Below are 14425 nucleotides of genomic sequence, written 5' to 3' on the forward strand. Positions count from 1 at the left end.
GGGGGGGGTGAGGGGAACCAGGGTGTAGGAACAGATGTATCAGATGTATGGGAGAAGGAAGAAAAAGAAGACAGTAAAGTTCTTAGTACTGTTAGAGATAAACAGAAAGGAAGAGGTGGAGAATTTCTTAAATGCATTTATTTTAATGCTAGAAACATTGTAAGAAAGGTGAATGAGCTTAGAGCTTGGATTGATACCTGGAAATATGATGTTGTAGCTATTAGTGAAACATGGTTGCAGGAGGGGTGTGATTGGCAACTAAATATTCCTGGATTTTGTTGCTTCAGTTGTGATAGAATCAGAGGGACAAGAGGGGGAGGTGTTCTGTTGCTTGTCAGAGAAAATATTACAGCGGTGCTCTGGCAGGATAGATTAGAGAGCTCGTCTGGGAAGCCTATTTTGGGTGGAATTGAGAAATGGGAAAGGTGTAGGAACACTTATAGGAGTATATTATAGACCACCTAATGGGGAGCGAGAATTGGAGGAGCAAATTTGCAAGGAGATAGCAGATATTTGTAGTAAGCATAGGGTTGTGATCGTGGGAGATTTTAATTTTCCACACATAGACTGGGAAGGCAATACTGTAATAGGGATGGATGGTTTGGAGTTTGCAAAATGTGTGCAGGATAGTTTTTTGCAGCAATACATAGAGGTACCGACTAGAGAAGGGGCAGTGTTGGATCTTTTGTTAGGGAATGAAATAGGTCAGGTGAATATAATTATGGAGAAGGATAGGACTGGACCCAAGGTTGAGATTTTTTGATTGGAGAAAGGCTAACTTTGAGGAGATGCGAAAGGATTTAGAAGGAGTGGATTGGGACAATTTGTTTTATGGGAAGGATGTAATAGAGAAATGGAGCTCATTTAAAGGTGAAATTTTGAGGGTACAAATCTTTATGTTCCTGTTAGGTTGAAAGGAAAAGTTACAAAAGCCATAGATTTCAAGGGATTTTGGAAACTTGGTTCGAAAAAAGAGAGATATCTACAATAAATTTAGGTAGCATGGAGTAAACGAGGTGCTCGAGGAATATAAAGAATGTAAGAAGAATCTTAAGAAAGAAATTAGAAAAGCTGAAAGAAGATACAAAGTTGCTTTGGCAAGTAAGGTGAAAATAAATCCAAAGGGTTTCTGCAGTTATATTAATAGCAAAAGGATAGTGAGGGATAAAATTGGTTCCGTAGAGAATCAGAATGGACGGCTATTTGTGGAGCCGAAAGAGTTGGGGGAGATTTTGAACTATTTCTTCGGTATTCACTAAGGAGAAGGATATTGAATTGTGTAAGGTGAGGGAAACAAATAGGGAAGTTATGGAAACTATGACAATTAAAGAGGAGGAAATACTGGCGCTTTTAAGGAATATAAAAGTGGATAAATCTCCAGGTCCTGACAGGATATTCCCTAGGACCTTGAGGGAAGTTAGTGTAGAAATAGCAGGGGCTCTGACAGAAATATTTCAAATATCATTAGAAACGGGGATGGTGCCGGAGGACTGGTGTATTGCTCATGTAGTTCCATTGTTTAAAAAGGGTTCTAAGAGTAAACCTAGCAATTATAGGCCTGTAAGTTTGACATCAGTGGTGGGTAAATTAATGGAAAGTATTCTTAGAGATGGTATATATAATTATCTGGATAGACGGGATCTGATTAGGAACAGCCAGCATGGATTTGTGCTTGGAAGGTCATGTTTGACAAATCTTATTGAATTTTTTGAAGAGGTTACGAGGAAAGTTGATGAGGGTAAAGCAGTGGATGTTGTCCACATGAACTTCAGTAAGGCCTTTGACAAGGTTCCGCATGGAAGGTTAGTTAGGAAGGTTCAATCATTAGATATTAATATTGAAGTAGTAAAATGGATTCAACAGTGCCTGGATGGGAGATGCCAGAGAATAGTGGTGGATAACTATTTGTCAGGTTGGAGGCCGGTGACTAGTGGTGTGCCTCAGGGATCTGTACTGGGTCCAATGTTGTTTGTCATATACATTAATGATCTGGATGATGGGGTGGTAAATTGGATTAGTAAGTATGCAGATGATACTAACATAGGTGGCGTTGTGGATAAGGAAGTAGGTTTTCAAATCTTGCAGAGAGATTTAGGCCAGTTAGAAGAGTGGGCTGAACGATGGCAGATGGAATTTTATGCAGGTAAGTGTGAGGTGCTACATTTTGGTAGGAATAATCCAAATAGGACATACATGGTAAATGGTAGGGCATTGAAGAATGCAGTAGAACAGAGTGATCGAGGAATAATGGTGCATAGTTCCCTGAAGGTGGAATCTCATGTGGATAGGGTGGTGAAGAAAGCTTTTGGTATGCTGGCCTTTATAAATCGGAGCATTGAGTATAGGAGTTACGATGTAATGTTAAAATTGTACAAGGCATTGGTAAGGCCAAATTTGGAGTATTGTGTACAGTTCTGGTCACCGAATTATAGGAAAGATGTCAACAAAATAGAGAGAGTACAGAGAAGATTTACCAGAATGTTACCTGGGTTTCAGCACCTAAGTTACAGGGAAAGGTTGAACAAGTTAGGCCTTTATTCTTTGGAGTGTAGAAGGTTGAGGGGGGACTTGATAGAGGTATTTAAAATTATGAGGGGGATAGATAGAGCTGACGTAGATAAGCTTTTTCCATTGAGAGTCGGGGAAATCCAAACAAGAGGACATGAGTTGAGAGTTAAGGGGCAAAAGTTTAGGGGTAACACGAGGGGTAATTTCTTTACTCAGAGAGTGGTAGCTGTGTGGAACGAGCTTCCAGTAGAAGTGGTAGAGGCAGGTTCGGTATTGTCATTTAAAGTAAAATTGGATAGGTATATGGACAGGAAAGAGATAGAGGATTATGGGCTGAGTGCGGGCCAATAGGACTAGGTGAGTGTAAGCATTCGGCACAGACTAGAAGGGCCGAGATGGCCTGTTTCCGTGCTGTAGTTGTTATATGGTTATATATGGTTACTGTTTAACTAAGTAACGAAGTATTATTTAAATGAATCAAAATACTGTATTAGAACATGATCAATACTATTACAGTACTATAAAACTGTATATTACAGTAGTTCCTAATAGTTACAAACAGGAATTCAGTCAATGTATGCTGCTGTGTTTTATTGAACAAAATTAGTGCAGGTACCTAGTGCAGATAATGGGCTGCTTTCAGTGACTGCATCCTCCAAATCTTAATTTTCATTGTAACATTCAAGGTAATTGTTGATGCCTTCAAATTTTTCATAGTTCCTAACTTGTTGAAGTAGTGAAATCAGTTTATCTTCCCGTCCAGCCAATGTTAGCATCTCCAAGCCTGCATGCTTGAAACCACAGTGAGCAAAACAGTTTTGAAATGTCTACTGCTTATTTATCACCAACTATCAGTGGCAAAAATAGCAGCTGATTCTACTTATAAACTGCTTACTCTAAGCATGATGTAGTGTCTGATGGCCACACACAACTGACCCTAGTTAAAAACTGTACGGCACAGTCTCCTTACCCAATTAAGTGGCATAGTGTCCCAATTAAAAAAGAGGGAATCCCGACTATTTTCTTTAAGATTTGTCCCAAATAAGCAGATGTCCTAATTAACTAATGACCCAACTAACCGGAATCCATTGTATTTACCTAGTTGCCAAGTTTGGGTATTTTACTTACTTAATGTAAGTAAGGGAAAAAATAAATAGGATATGTTGACCTACTGAAGAAATGAGGTGAGACATGGCTTATTTCCTTAAGATTTAGGAGATTATTTTGTCACATTGATTTCATTCTGGTCCCTCTGTCCCTCCTTCCACCCCCCCAGTTGTAACATTTACCCACCCATTAAAGGTAATTGACCTTCTAACTTGCATATCTTTGGAATGTGAAAGGAAATAAGGGTATCTTGAGAAAACCCAAATAATTACAGGCAGAACAAGCAACCACCACACAGGTCAGCTTTTGTGTTGGCTGAGCTATTGCACAAAGTAGCATGGACCCTAATGACCTGCTTCTGATCTGTAAAATTCTGTAATGCAATATAAATATTTTTCAGATTTCTCAAAAAACTCAGTTTATTACATACTTTAGAAATTTGGTCTATTATTGTCATATGTACTGAGATTCAGTGAAACACTTATTTTGCATACTATTCATACACGTCAATTCGTTGAAATAGTGTAAGTTTCAACAATAACTGTGCAGAATAAAGTGTTACAGAGTAAGTGTAGTGCAGGTTAGCAATACGACACAAGGTAATAACAAGGGAATTGTTTGGTCAAGGGTCTGTCTTATTGTACTAGGGAACTGTTCAATTGTCTTATAAAAGCAGCCTAGAAGCTTGGTGGTACGTATTTGCAATTTTTGTGTCTTTGCATTGTACTGCTGCAACAAAACAATAAAATTTATGTCCAATCGGTAGGTAATAAACCTAATTCTGATTCCATTTGTGCTTACTATAGTTTTGTTTTAAACTGGGATCAGCGATGGCAAGAAATGGAGAGTATAGAGTCAGTCACAGAGAGGAAGGGACAGCAGTGATCAGTGGGTGAGATCCAAAATAGGGAAAAAAATACAACAGTAAGTATTTGTCATAATTCCAGAAAGGAAGGATTCCATGAGAAAGATGAATAGTCTGTGATTAACAAAGCAAGTTAAAACAAATAATAAATCAAAAGGTAGAGCATACACCATGGCAAGAATCCAGGTAGACCAAAAAATTGGGATTTTTGTAAAACAGCCGTGAGAGATTAAAAAATTAATAAGGAGAGCGAAAATTGAAAACTGAAAAGTAAACACCGGTATAATGGATTCCTTTTTGAATCAGATGAGAATGTCAGACTGCAGAAGTGAAAGATTAAATATGTCAGTAAATATTCCAGACAGTTGGTCCACTCCGATTTTAGTACTCAGCTGCCTTCTCTCTGGAATAGTTATATTTTGTGGAATGCTGCTGAGCCCCAGTAATAATTTCTGCTGATGAATCCAGTTAGATGCTCCTGCTTTCATGACTTCTGTCCATCTGAACATGTTTTATGTGGTAATACTATGAGGAACTTATTGCAGAAAACCCACAGAAGTATCGCATGATGAGGAGCCAAACAAGAAATTGATGATCCTTCTTGCAAATTGCTTACTATACCTGAATCAATCAGAGGTGATGGGCTGCAGTGCATTACTTTAGAAATAGGGTAAGCCTCGCACCATGAGAGTTAATGGATCCCTCTACACTGGATCCTTGATTTTCTGACCAACAGACTGCACCAAGGAGAGGCTGCGGCACCACTGACAATTATTCTCAACATTGGTGCTCCACAAGGTTACATCCTCAGCCTCTTATTCTAAACCTTGTGCACTCATGACTGCGTGATCAGATTCTGCTCTAACTCCATCAACACATTTGCACTTAGTACTACCATGTGGTACTTAGTACCACATCTCAGATGAGCTGGAATGCAGGAAGGAGATTGAGAGCTTAATGGCATGATGCCATCACAACAACTTTTCATTCAATGTCAACAAAAGAGCTGGTCATTGACTTCAGAAAGGAGTGCAGTGCATATACTCCTGACTACATTAAGGATGTTGATTTTGAGAGGGTTGAAAGCTTCAAGTTCCTAGGTGTGACCATCACCACTAGCCTGTCCGGGTCCAAGCATACTGATGAGATGGCCAAGAAAGCTCACAAACACTTTTACTTCCTTAAGAGACTAAAGAAATCCAGCGTGTCTCCATCAACTCTTAGCAATTTTTATCGATGCACCATAGAAAGCATCCTGTCTGGATCCATGCTGGTTCAGGGACCTGATGGTTGTAGTGCAACAACTGTTCCTGAACCTGTTGGTGTGGTACTTAAATCTCCTGTACCATCTTCCTGATGGCAGCACTGAGGAGAGAGCATGACCTGGATGAAACATAGAAACAGAGAAAACCTACAGCATAATACAGGCCCTTCAGCCCACAAAGTTGTGCCGAACATGTCCCTACCTTAGAAATTACAGTACTAGGCTTAACTATAGCGCTCTATTTTACTAAACTTCATGTACCTATCTAAAAGTCTCTTAAAAGACTCTATCGTATCCGCCTTCACCACCGCTGCTGGCAGCCCATTCCACGCACTCACCACTCTCTGAGTAAAAAAAATTTACCCCTGACTTCTCCTCTGTACCTACACCCCAGCACCTTAAACCTGTGTCCTATTGTGGCAACCACTTCAGCCCTGGGGAAAAAGCCTCTGACTATCCACACAATCAATGCCTCTCATCATCTTTTACACTTCTATCAGGTCACCTCACGTCCTCTGTGGCTCCAAGGAAAAAAGGCCAGGTTCACTCAACCTATTCTCATAAGGTATGCTCCCCAATCCAGGCAACATCCTTGTAAGTCTCCTCTGCACCCTTTCTAAGGCTTCTACATCCTTCCTGTAGTGAGACGACCAGAACTGAGCACAGTACTTCAAGTGGGGTCTGACCAGGGTCCTATATAGCTGCAACATTACTTCTCGGCTCCTAAATTCAATTCCATGATTGATGAAGGCCAATACACCATATGCCTTCTTAACCATAGAGCCAACCTGCGCAGCTGCTTTGAGCATCCTATGGACTCGGACCCCAAGATCCCTCTGATCCTCCACACTGCCAAGAGTCTTACCATTAATACTATATTCTGCCATCATATTTGACCTACCAAAATGAATCACTTCACATTTACCTGGGTTGAACTCCATCTGCCACTTTTCAGCCCAGTTTTGCATCCTATCAATGCCCCACTGTAACCGCTGACTGCCCTCCACACTATCCACAACACCTCCAATCTTTCTGTCATCAGCAAACTTACTAACCCATCCCTCCACTTCCTCATCCAGGTCATTTATAAAAATCACGAAGAGTAGGGGTCCCAGAACAGATCCCTGAGGCATCCCCACTGGTGACCGACCTCCATGCAGAATTTAACCCGTCTACAACCAGTCTTTGCCTTCTATGGGCAAGCCAGCTCTGGATCCACAAAGCAAGGTCTCCTTGGATCCCATGCCTCTTTCTCAATAAGCCTTGCATGAGGTACCTTATCAAATGCATTGCTGAAATCCATATACACTACATCTACTGCTCTTCCTTCATCAATGTGCTTAGTCACGTTCTCAAAAAATTGAATCAGGCTCGTAAGGCACAACCTGCCTTTGACAAAGCCATGCTGACTACTCCTAATCATGTTACACCTCTCCAAATGTTCATAAATACTGCCTCTCAGGATCTTCTTCATCAACTTACCAACCACAGAAGTAAGACTCACTGGTCTATAATTTCCTGGGCTATCTCTGCTCCCTTTCTTGAACAAAGGAACAACATTCGCAACCCTCCAATCCTCCAGAACCTCTCCCATCCCCATTGACAATGCAAAGATCATTGCCAGAGGCTCATCAATCTCCTTCCTTGCCTCCCATAGTAGCTTGGGGTACATCTCATCTGGTCCTGGCAATTTATTGGACTTGATGCTTTCCAGAAGCTCCAGCACATCCTCTTTCTTAATATCTACATGCTCAAGCTTTTCAGTCTGCTGAATGTCATCACTATAATCACCTAGATCCTTTCCCATAGTGAATACTGAAGTAAAGTATTCATTCCCTCTGCTATTTCCTCCAGTTCCATACACACTTTCTCACTGTCACACTTGATAGGTCCTAATCTTTTACATCTTATCCTCTTGCTCTTCACATACTTGTAGAATGCTTTGAGGTTTTCATTAGCCCTGCCCACCAAGGCTTTCTCATGGTCCCTTCTGGCTCTCCTAATTTCCTTCTTAAGCTCCTTTCTATTTGCCTTAAAATCTTCTAGATCTCTAATATTAACTAGCTCTCTGAATCTTTTGGAAGCTTTTCTTTTCTTCTTGACCAGATTTATTACGGCCTTTGTACACCACAGTTCCTGTACCCTACTATAACTTCCCTGTCCCATTGGAACGTACATATACAGAACTCCACACAAATATCCCTTGATTAATTGCCACAGTTCTTCCGTACTTTTCTCTGAGAACATCTGTTTCCAATTTAAGCCTCCAATTTCCTTCCTGATAGCCTCATAATTCCCCTTACTTCAATTAAAAGCTTCTCTAACTTGCCTGTTCCTATCTCTCTCTCAATAAAAGAGATAGAATTATGATCACTATCTCCAAAATGCTCTCCCACTGAGAGATCTGACACCAGACCAGGCTCATTTTCCAATACCAAATCAAGTATAGCCTCTCCTCTTGTAGGCTTATCTACATATTGTGTCAAGAAACCTTCCTGAACATACCTAACAAACTCCACCCCATCTAATCCCCTTGCTCTAGGGAGATGCCAATTGATAATTGGGAAATTAAAATCTCCCATTACGACAACTCTATTATTATTATACCTTTCCAGGATCTGTTTCCCTATCTGCTCCTCGATATCCCTATTACTATTGGGCTGCCTATAAAAAAAACTCCCAGTAAAGTTATTGACCCCTTCCTGTTCCTAACCTCCACCCACAGAGACCCTGTAGACAATCCCTCCATGGAGTCCACCTTTTCTGCAGCCATGACACTATCTCTGAGCAACAGTGCCACACCCCCACCTCTTTTGTCTCCCTCCCTGTCCTTTCTGAAATATCTGAAACCCGGCACTTGAAGTAACCATTCCTGTCCCTGAACCATCCAAGTCTCTGTAATGGCCACCACATCATATCTCCAAGTCCTGATCCATGCTCTAAGCTCATCCGCTTTGTTCACAACATTCCTTGCAATAAAATAGACACACCTCAAACCTTCGGTCTGAGTGCGTCCCTTCTCTATCACCTGCCTATCCTCCCTCTCGCACTGTCTACAAACTTTCTCTATTGGTGAGCCAGTCTCCTCTTCCCCAGTCTCTTCAGTTCGGTTCCCACCCCGCAACAATTCTAATTTAAACTTTCCCCAGTAGTCTTAGCAAACCTCCCCACCAGGATATTGGTTGCCCTGGGATTTAAGTGCAACCCTTCTTTTTTGTACAGGTCACACCTGCCCCAAAAGAGGTCCCAATGATTCAGTAATCTGAATCCCTGCCCCTCGCTCCAATCCCCAAGCCACACATTTATCCTCCACCTCATCCTATTTCTATTCTCACTGTCGCATGGCACAGGCAGTAATCCCGAGATTACTACCTTTGTGGTCCTGCTTCTCAACTTACTTACTAACTCCCTGTAGTCATTTTTCAGGACCTCTTCCCTTTTCCTACCTATGTCACTGGTACCAATATGTACCACAACCTCTGACTCCCTCTGACCGCAGGATATCTCGGATGCGATCTGAAACATCCTGGACCCTGGAACCTGGGAGTCAAACTACCATCTGAGTTTCTTTCCTGCGTCCACAGAATCACCTGTCTGACCCCCTAACTATAAAGTACCCTATCACTACTGCCTTCCTCTTCCCTTCCCTACCCTTCTGAGTCACAGGGCCAGACTCTGTGCCAGAGGCACGGCCACTGCCGCGTCCCCCATGTAGGCTGTTCCCCCCCCCCCCAACAGTACTCAAACAGGAGTACTTATTGTCAAGGGGTACAGCCACAGGGGTACTCTCTAGTAAATGACTCTTCCCCTTCCCCCTCCTGACTGTGACCCACCTGTCTCTCTCCTGTGGCCCCAGTGTGACCACCTGCCTATAACTCCTGTCTATCACCTGCTCTCTCTCCCTGACCAGGTGAAGGTCATCGAGCTGCGTTTCTAGTTCCCTAACTCGGTCCCTCAGGAGCTGCAGCCCTCCGGGAGGCTAGGAGACTCTACATCTGACACCAAGCACCATACTACCTCCTTTCCGCAATTAACACAGTTAAACCTACCTCGCCTCGTCCTGTTACCTCCTAAGCCCGTTGAGCCAAAGCCCTATCACTCTGATGCCTGCTCCAATGCAGATGGTGGGGTCCTTGATGATTGCTGCTGTTTTCTTGTGTCTGCTGTCCTTGTAGATGTGAGCAAAGGTGGGGAGGCCTTCAGCTGTATCCATCACTATTTGTAGATCTTTCCATTCTTGGGCATTAGTGTTTCCATACCAGACCAGACCCTTCATCTTCTGAACTCCAAAAGATGCAGGTCTCATTAGTACTGGCTTTCCCATTAGAGACTTAACCCATTCAGCTATTAGCTTAGTACTTTCTTAACAGTTGCACATGTATTATACACTATTAATGTTGTAGGTAGGAAGAATATACTTGCCTTGAAGGTAATGTAGTGCATTTTTTACAGATTGATTCCTGGGTTGAAAGACAAAAATTAGCTCATGCTCTGTTGAATTTAAGGCAAGTGACTCATTGATCACCCTCAATTCTGAGAGGTTGATAGGCTGGAAAGCAGAAAGAATGTTTGAATATCTAAGGAGTTGGGGTATAGTTTCAGCATAAGGGATCATTCACTTAGGACTGAAATGAGAATAAGGTGAATTTTCTCTCAGTAATTTGCTGCTGTAAATCCTTTATAGCCATTGTTTTACAGCATTGAATCACAGTGGATTTAATTTGGCTTTTTTGCCACTGATAACAGAAAATACTCTTTTGTGTCAAAGTGAAAACAAAATTCTACAAATTGGTTTAAATTTACTACAATTAGTAAATACAAGATAATCAATTGCTTAATTACTGACCCCTTTTAAGTCAGTATTTAGTAGATGCACCTTTGGCAGAAACGACAGCCATGAGTCTGTGTGGGTAAGTCTTTCTCAGCTTTGCACATCCGGACTCTGCAATAATTCCCCATTCTTCTTTACAAAACTGCTCAAGCTCTGTCAGATTACATGGGGGTCGTGAGTGAACAGCCCTTTTCATGTCTAGCCACAAATTCTCAATTGAATTGAGGTCTGGACTCTGACTTGGCTTCTTCAGGACATTAACTTTCTTGCTTTTAGGCCTTTCCTGTGTAGCTTTGGCTTTATGCTTGCAGTCAATGTCTTGCTGGAGAACAAATCTTCTCCTAAGTGGCAGTCCTCTTGTAGACTGCATCAGGTTTTCATTAAGCATCTCCCTGTATTTTGCTGCATTCATTTTACCCTCTACCTTCACAAGTCTTCCAGGGCCTGTGGCAGTGAAACATCCTCAGAGCATGACGCAGCCACCACCATGCTTCGTGGCAGGGATGGTGTGCTTTGATGATGTGCGGTGTTTAGCTTATGCCAAACATAGCGTTCAGTCTGATGGCCAAAAAGTTCAATTTTGGTTTCATCATACCTTCATCTGGAACCTTCTTCCAGATGACTTCAGAGTCTCCCACATACCTTTTGACAAACTCTAGCTGGGATTTCATGAGTTTTTGTCAACAGCTGCTTCTCTTTGCCACTCTCCCATAAAGCTGCAACCAGAGAAATACCGGGCAACAGTTGGTTATGTGCAGTCTCTTCCATCTCAGCCACTGAAGCTTGTAACTCCTCCAGAATTGTATCTTTGTATCTGCATCCTTGCAGATAGAAGGGTATTTTTACTGCAGTTAATTGAAACACCTTGACTGAACATGGTGATCTCCATTTAGCTAATTATGTGACTTCTAAAACCACTTCTAATACCAATCGGGTTCACCAGTGATGATTTGAGGTGAATATTTATGCAATCAATTATTTTGTGTTTTATATCTGTAATTAATTTAGATCACTTTGTAGAGATCTATTTTCACTTTGACATGAAAAAATCCTTTTCTGTTGATCAGTGTTTAAAAAAAAAGCCAAATTAAATCCTCTGTGATATATACGAGGGATGATTGATAAGTTCGTGGCCTAAGGTAGAAGGAGTCAATTTTAGAAAACCTAGCACATTTATTTTTCAACATAGTCCCCTCCTACATTTACACATTTAATCCAGCGGCCGTGGAGCATACGGATCTTTGATTTCCAGAAAGTGCCCACAGATGGGTGATTGATAAGTTCGTGGCCTAGGGCAGAAGGAGATGAGTTATACAGCTCTCATTACATGCATGTGCAGGCCAACTCCTTGAGTGATTATGCAGAAAGTTTGAAATTAATAATATCTCCTGCTACCCTAGGTCACAAAGTTATCAATCACCCCGATGAGTTATTAATTTCAAACTTTCTGCATAATCACTCAAAGAGTTGACCTGCATGTGCATGTAACAAGAGCTGCATAACTCATCTCCTTCTACCTTAGGCCACGAACTTATCAATCACCCCTTGTATATGTTAAATAAGTAGTGCAAAAAGAGAACCAAAAAAAAAGTAAAAAACAGTGAGGTAGGGTACATGGGTTCATTATCCATTCAGAAATCTGATGGCCAAGGGGAAGAAACTGTTCCTGAGACATTGAGTGTGAGTCCTCAGGCTCCTGTTGCTCCTCCTTTGTGGTAGCAATGGGAAAAGGGCATGTACTGGGTGATGGAGCTCCTTGATGATGGATGCAGACTTTTGAAGATGTCCTTGATGCTGGGGAGGCTACTGCTCTTGATGGAGACAACTGGGTTTGCACCTTTCTGCAGCGTTTTACGATCCTGTGCAAACAGTGATGCATCCAGTTAGAATACTCTCCATGGTACATCTGTAGAGATTCTCGAGAGTTTTTGTTGACACACCAAGTCTCTTCAAAGTTCTAATGATATATAGCCACTGTCGTGTCTTCTTTGTAATTGCATCAATATGTTGGACCCAGGATAAATATTCAGAGGTGTTGACATCCAGGAACTTGAAACTGCTCACCCTTCTCTCAATGAGAACTGGCATGTGTTCTTTCAGCTTCCCCTTCCTGAAGTCCACAATTAACTCCTTGGTCTTACCGACATTTAATGGTTTTGTGACATCACTCAACCTGCTGAACATTACTGTTCATTTCCTTGTCACCATCTGAAATTCTGCTAACGTTAAGTGCATTGTCAGCAAATTTATAGATGGTGTTTGAACTGTGCCTAGCCACTCAGTCTTGGGTGAAACACTTGGCATCATCATGGTGGTTGTGTAGGGGGTTGGGGTGCGGTGTGATTGTAGTGTTCCTATGGCCAATTTCTCCTATTTGTATACTCTATGGTCAAGAAAGTCCAACAGTGTCTCAAAATCCTCAGGAGGCTAAAGAAATTTGGCATGTCCCCATTGACCCTTACCAATCTTTATTGATGTATCAAAGAAAGCATCTTATCTGGATGCTTAACAGCTTGGTGTGACAACTGCTCTGCCCGATGCGCCAAGAATCTGCAGAGTTGTGGATGGTGCTCAGCACATCGAGAAAACCAGCCTCCTTTCCATGGACTCAGTAAAGCAGCCAAACAGTTTCTGTTCTTCCCTCTACCATCAGGCAGAGGATACAAAATCCTGAATACAACCAGGCTCAAGGACAGCTTCCACTCAGCTGTTACAACTATTAAATGGTTCTTTAGTGATACAGGTTTCCCCCACTATCCGAAGGTAGAGCGTTCCTATGAAACCATTTGTAAGCCAAAAAGTCGTAAAGCGAAGAAGCAATTACCAATAATTAATATGGGAAAAATTTTTGAGTGTTCCCAGACCTAAAAAATGACCTATCAAATTATGCCAAATATCACATAAAACCTAAAATAACTCAAACATATAGTAAAAGCAGGAATGATATGATAAATATACAGCCTATATAAAGTAGAAATATTGTATGTACAGTGTAGTTTCACTTACCAAAATCGGGAAGACAGCGAGCTGAAATCGATTTGGAGGGGAAAATCGGCATGTACACGCGTACGCACACAACTGCCCGCACAAGGCTTCAGGGTCAAGTTAGTCTTTCTTGAGGTAAACATACATATAAAGCGGGTGTCAGTTTTTTCGTAAAAGTGAAAATCCTCTTTGGTTAGCAAAATCAGGTACCTATGTAGGTCTTTTGTAACAGCGAGCTGTTGTAAAGTGAACGTTTGAAAAATGGGGGCCACCTGTAGACTCTTGACATGACAACCTACCTTGTTATGATCTTACACCTTATTGTTTACTTGCACTGCACTTCTCTGTAGCTGTTACACTTTATTCTGCATTGGTTTTGTTTTACCATGTTGTACTTCAATGCACAGTGTAATGATTTGATCTATGTGAACAGTATGCTGGACAAGCCTTTTGCTGTTCTCGCCAAAAGTGACAATAATAAACCAATTCCAATTGCTTCTTACTTTATATTCTTTATATTTTGTATGCTTAGGGATCCTCAAATAGATTATGATTCAACAACAAGTGAAAAAGATTGCTTTGATTTAATTTAATTTAATTAAGGTACTGTTAATACAGGGAGTGATGGCTAGTCTAATGTAATGGCAGGTAGTATGTCATTTAACATGAATTACGCTAGTATCAGCACAATAATACTGTGTTTTTTTTTCTTACAGGAGCAAGTGGAATATCTGTTTCTCATCATTTTTACAGTGGAAGCATTTTTGAAAGTAATAGCTTATGGACTTCTCTTTCACCCCAATGCGTACCTCAGGAATGGCTGGAATTTACTAGATTTCATTATAGTGGTTGTAGGGTGAGTGGA

General features: G+C 41.4%; 1 protein-coding gene across 1 annotated transcript in view; it reads left to right on the forward strand.

Moving 5' to 3' along the window:
• cacna1c (calcium channel, voltage-dependent, L type, alpha 1C subunit) overlaps positions 1 to 14425 on the forward strand; it is a 615084-nt gene that overhangs the window by 168260 nt on the left and 432399 nt on the right. The window contains exon 4 of the mRNA XM_059978076.1: positions 14277 to 14416. Coding sequence (XP_059834059.1) covers positions 14277 to 14416 — 140 coding nt within the window. The remainder of the gene's footprint in view (positions 1 to 14276; positions 14417 to 14425) is intronic.

Source organism: Hypanus sabinus, chromosome 8, assembly GCF_030144855.1.
Source record: "Hypanus sabinus isolate sHypSab1 chromosome 8, sHypSab1.hap1, whole genome shotgun sequence".
In the NCBI taxonomy this organism is placed as follows: Eukaryota; Metazoa; Chordata; class Chondrichthyes; order Myliobatiformes; family Dasyatidae; genus Hypanus; species Hypanus sabinus.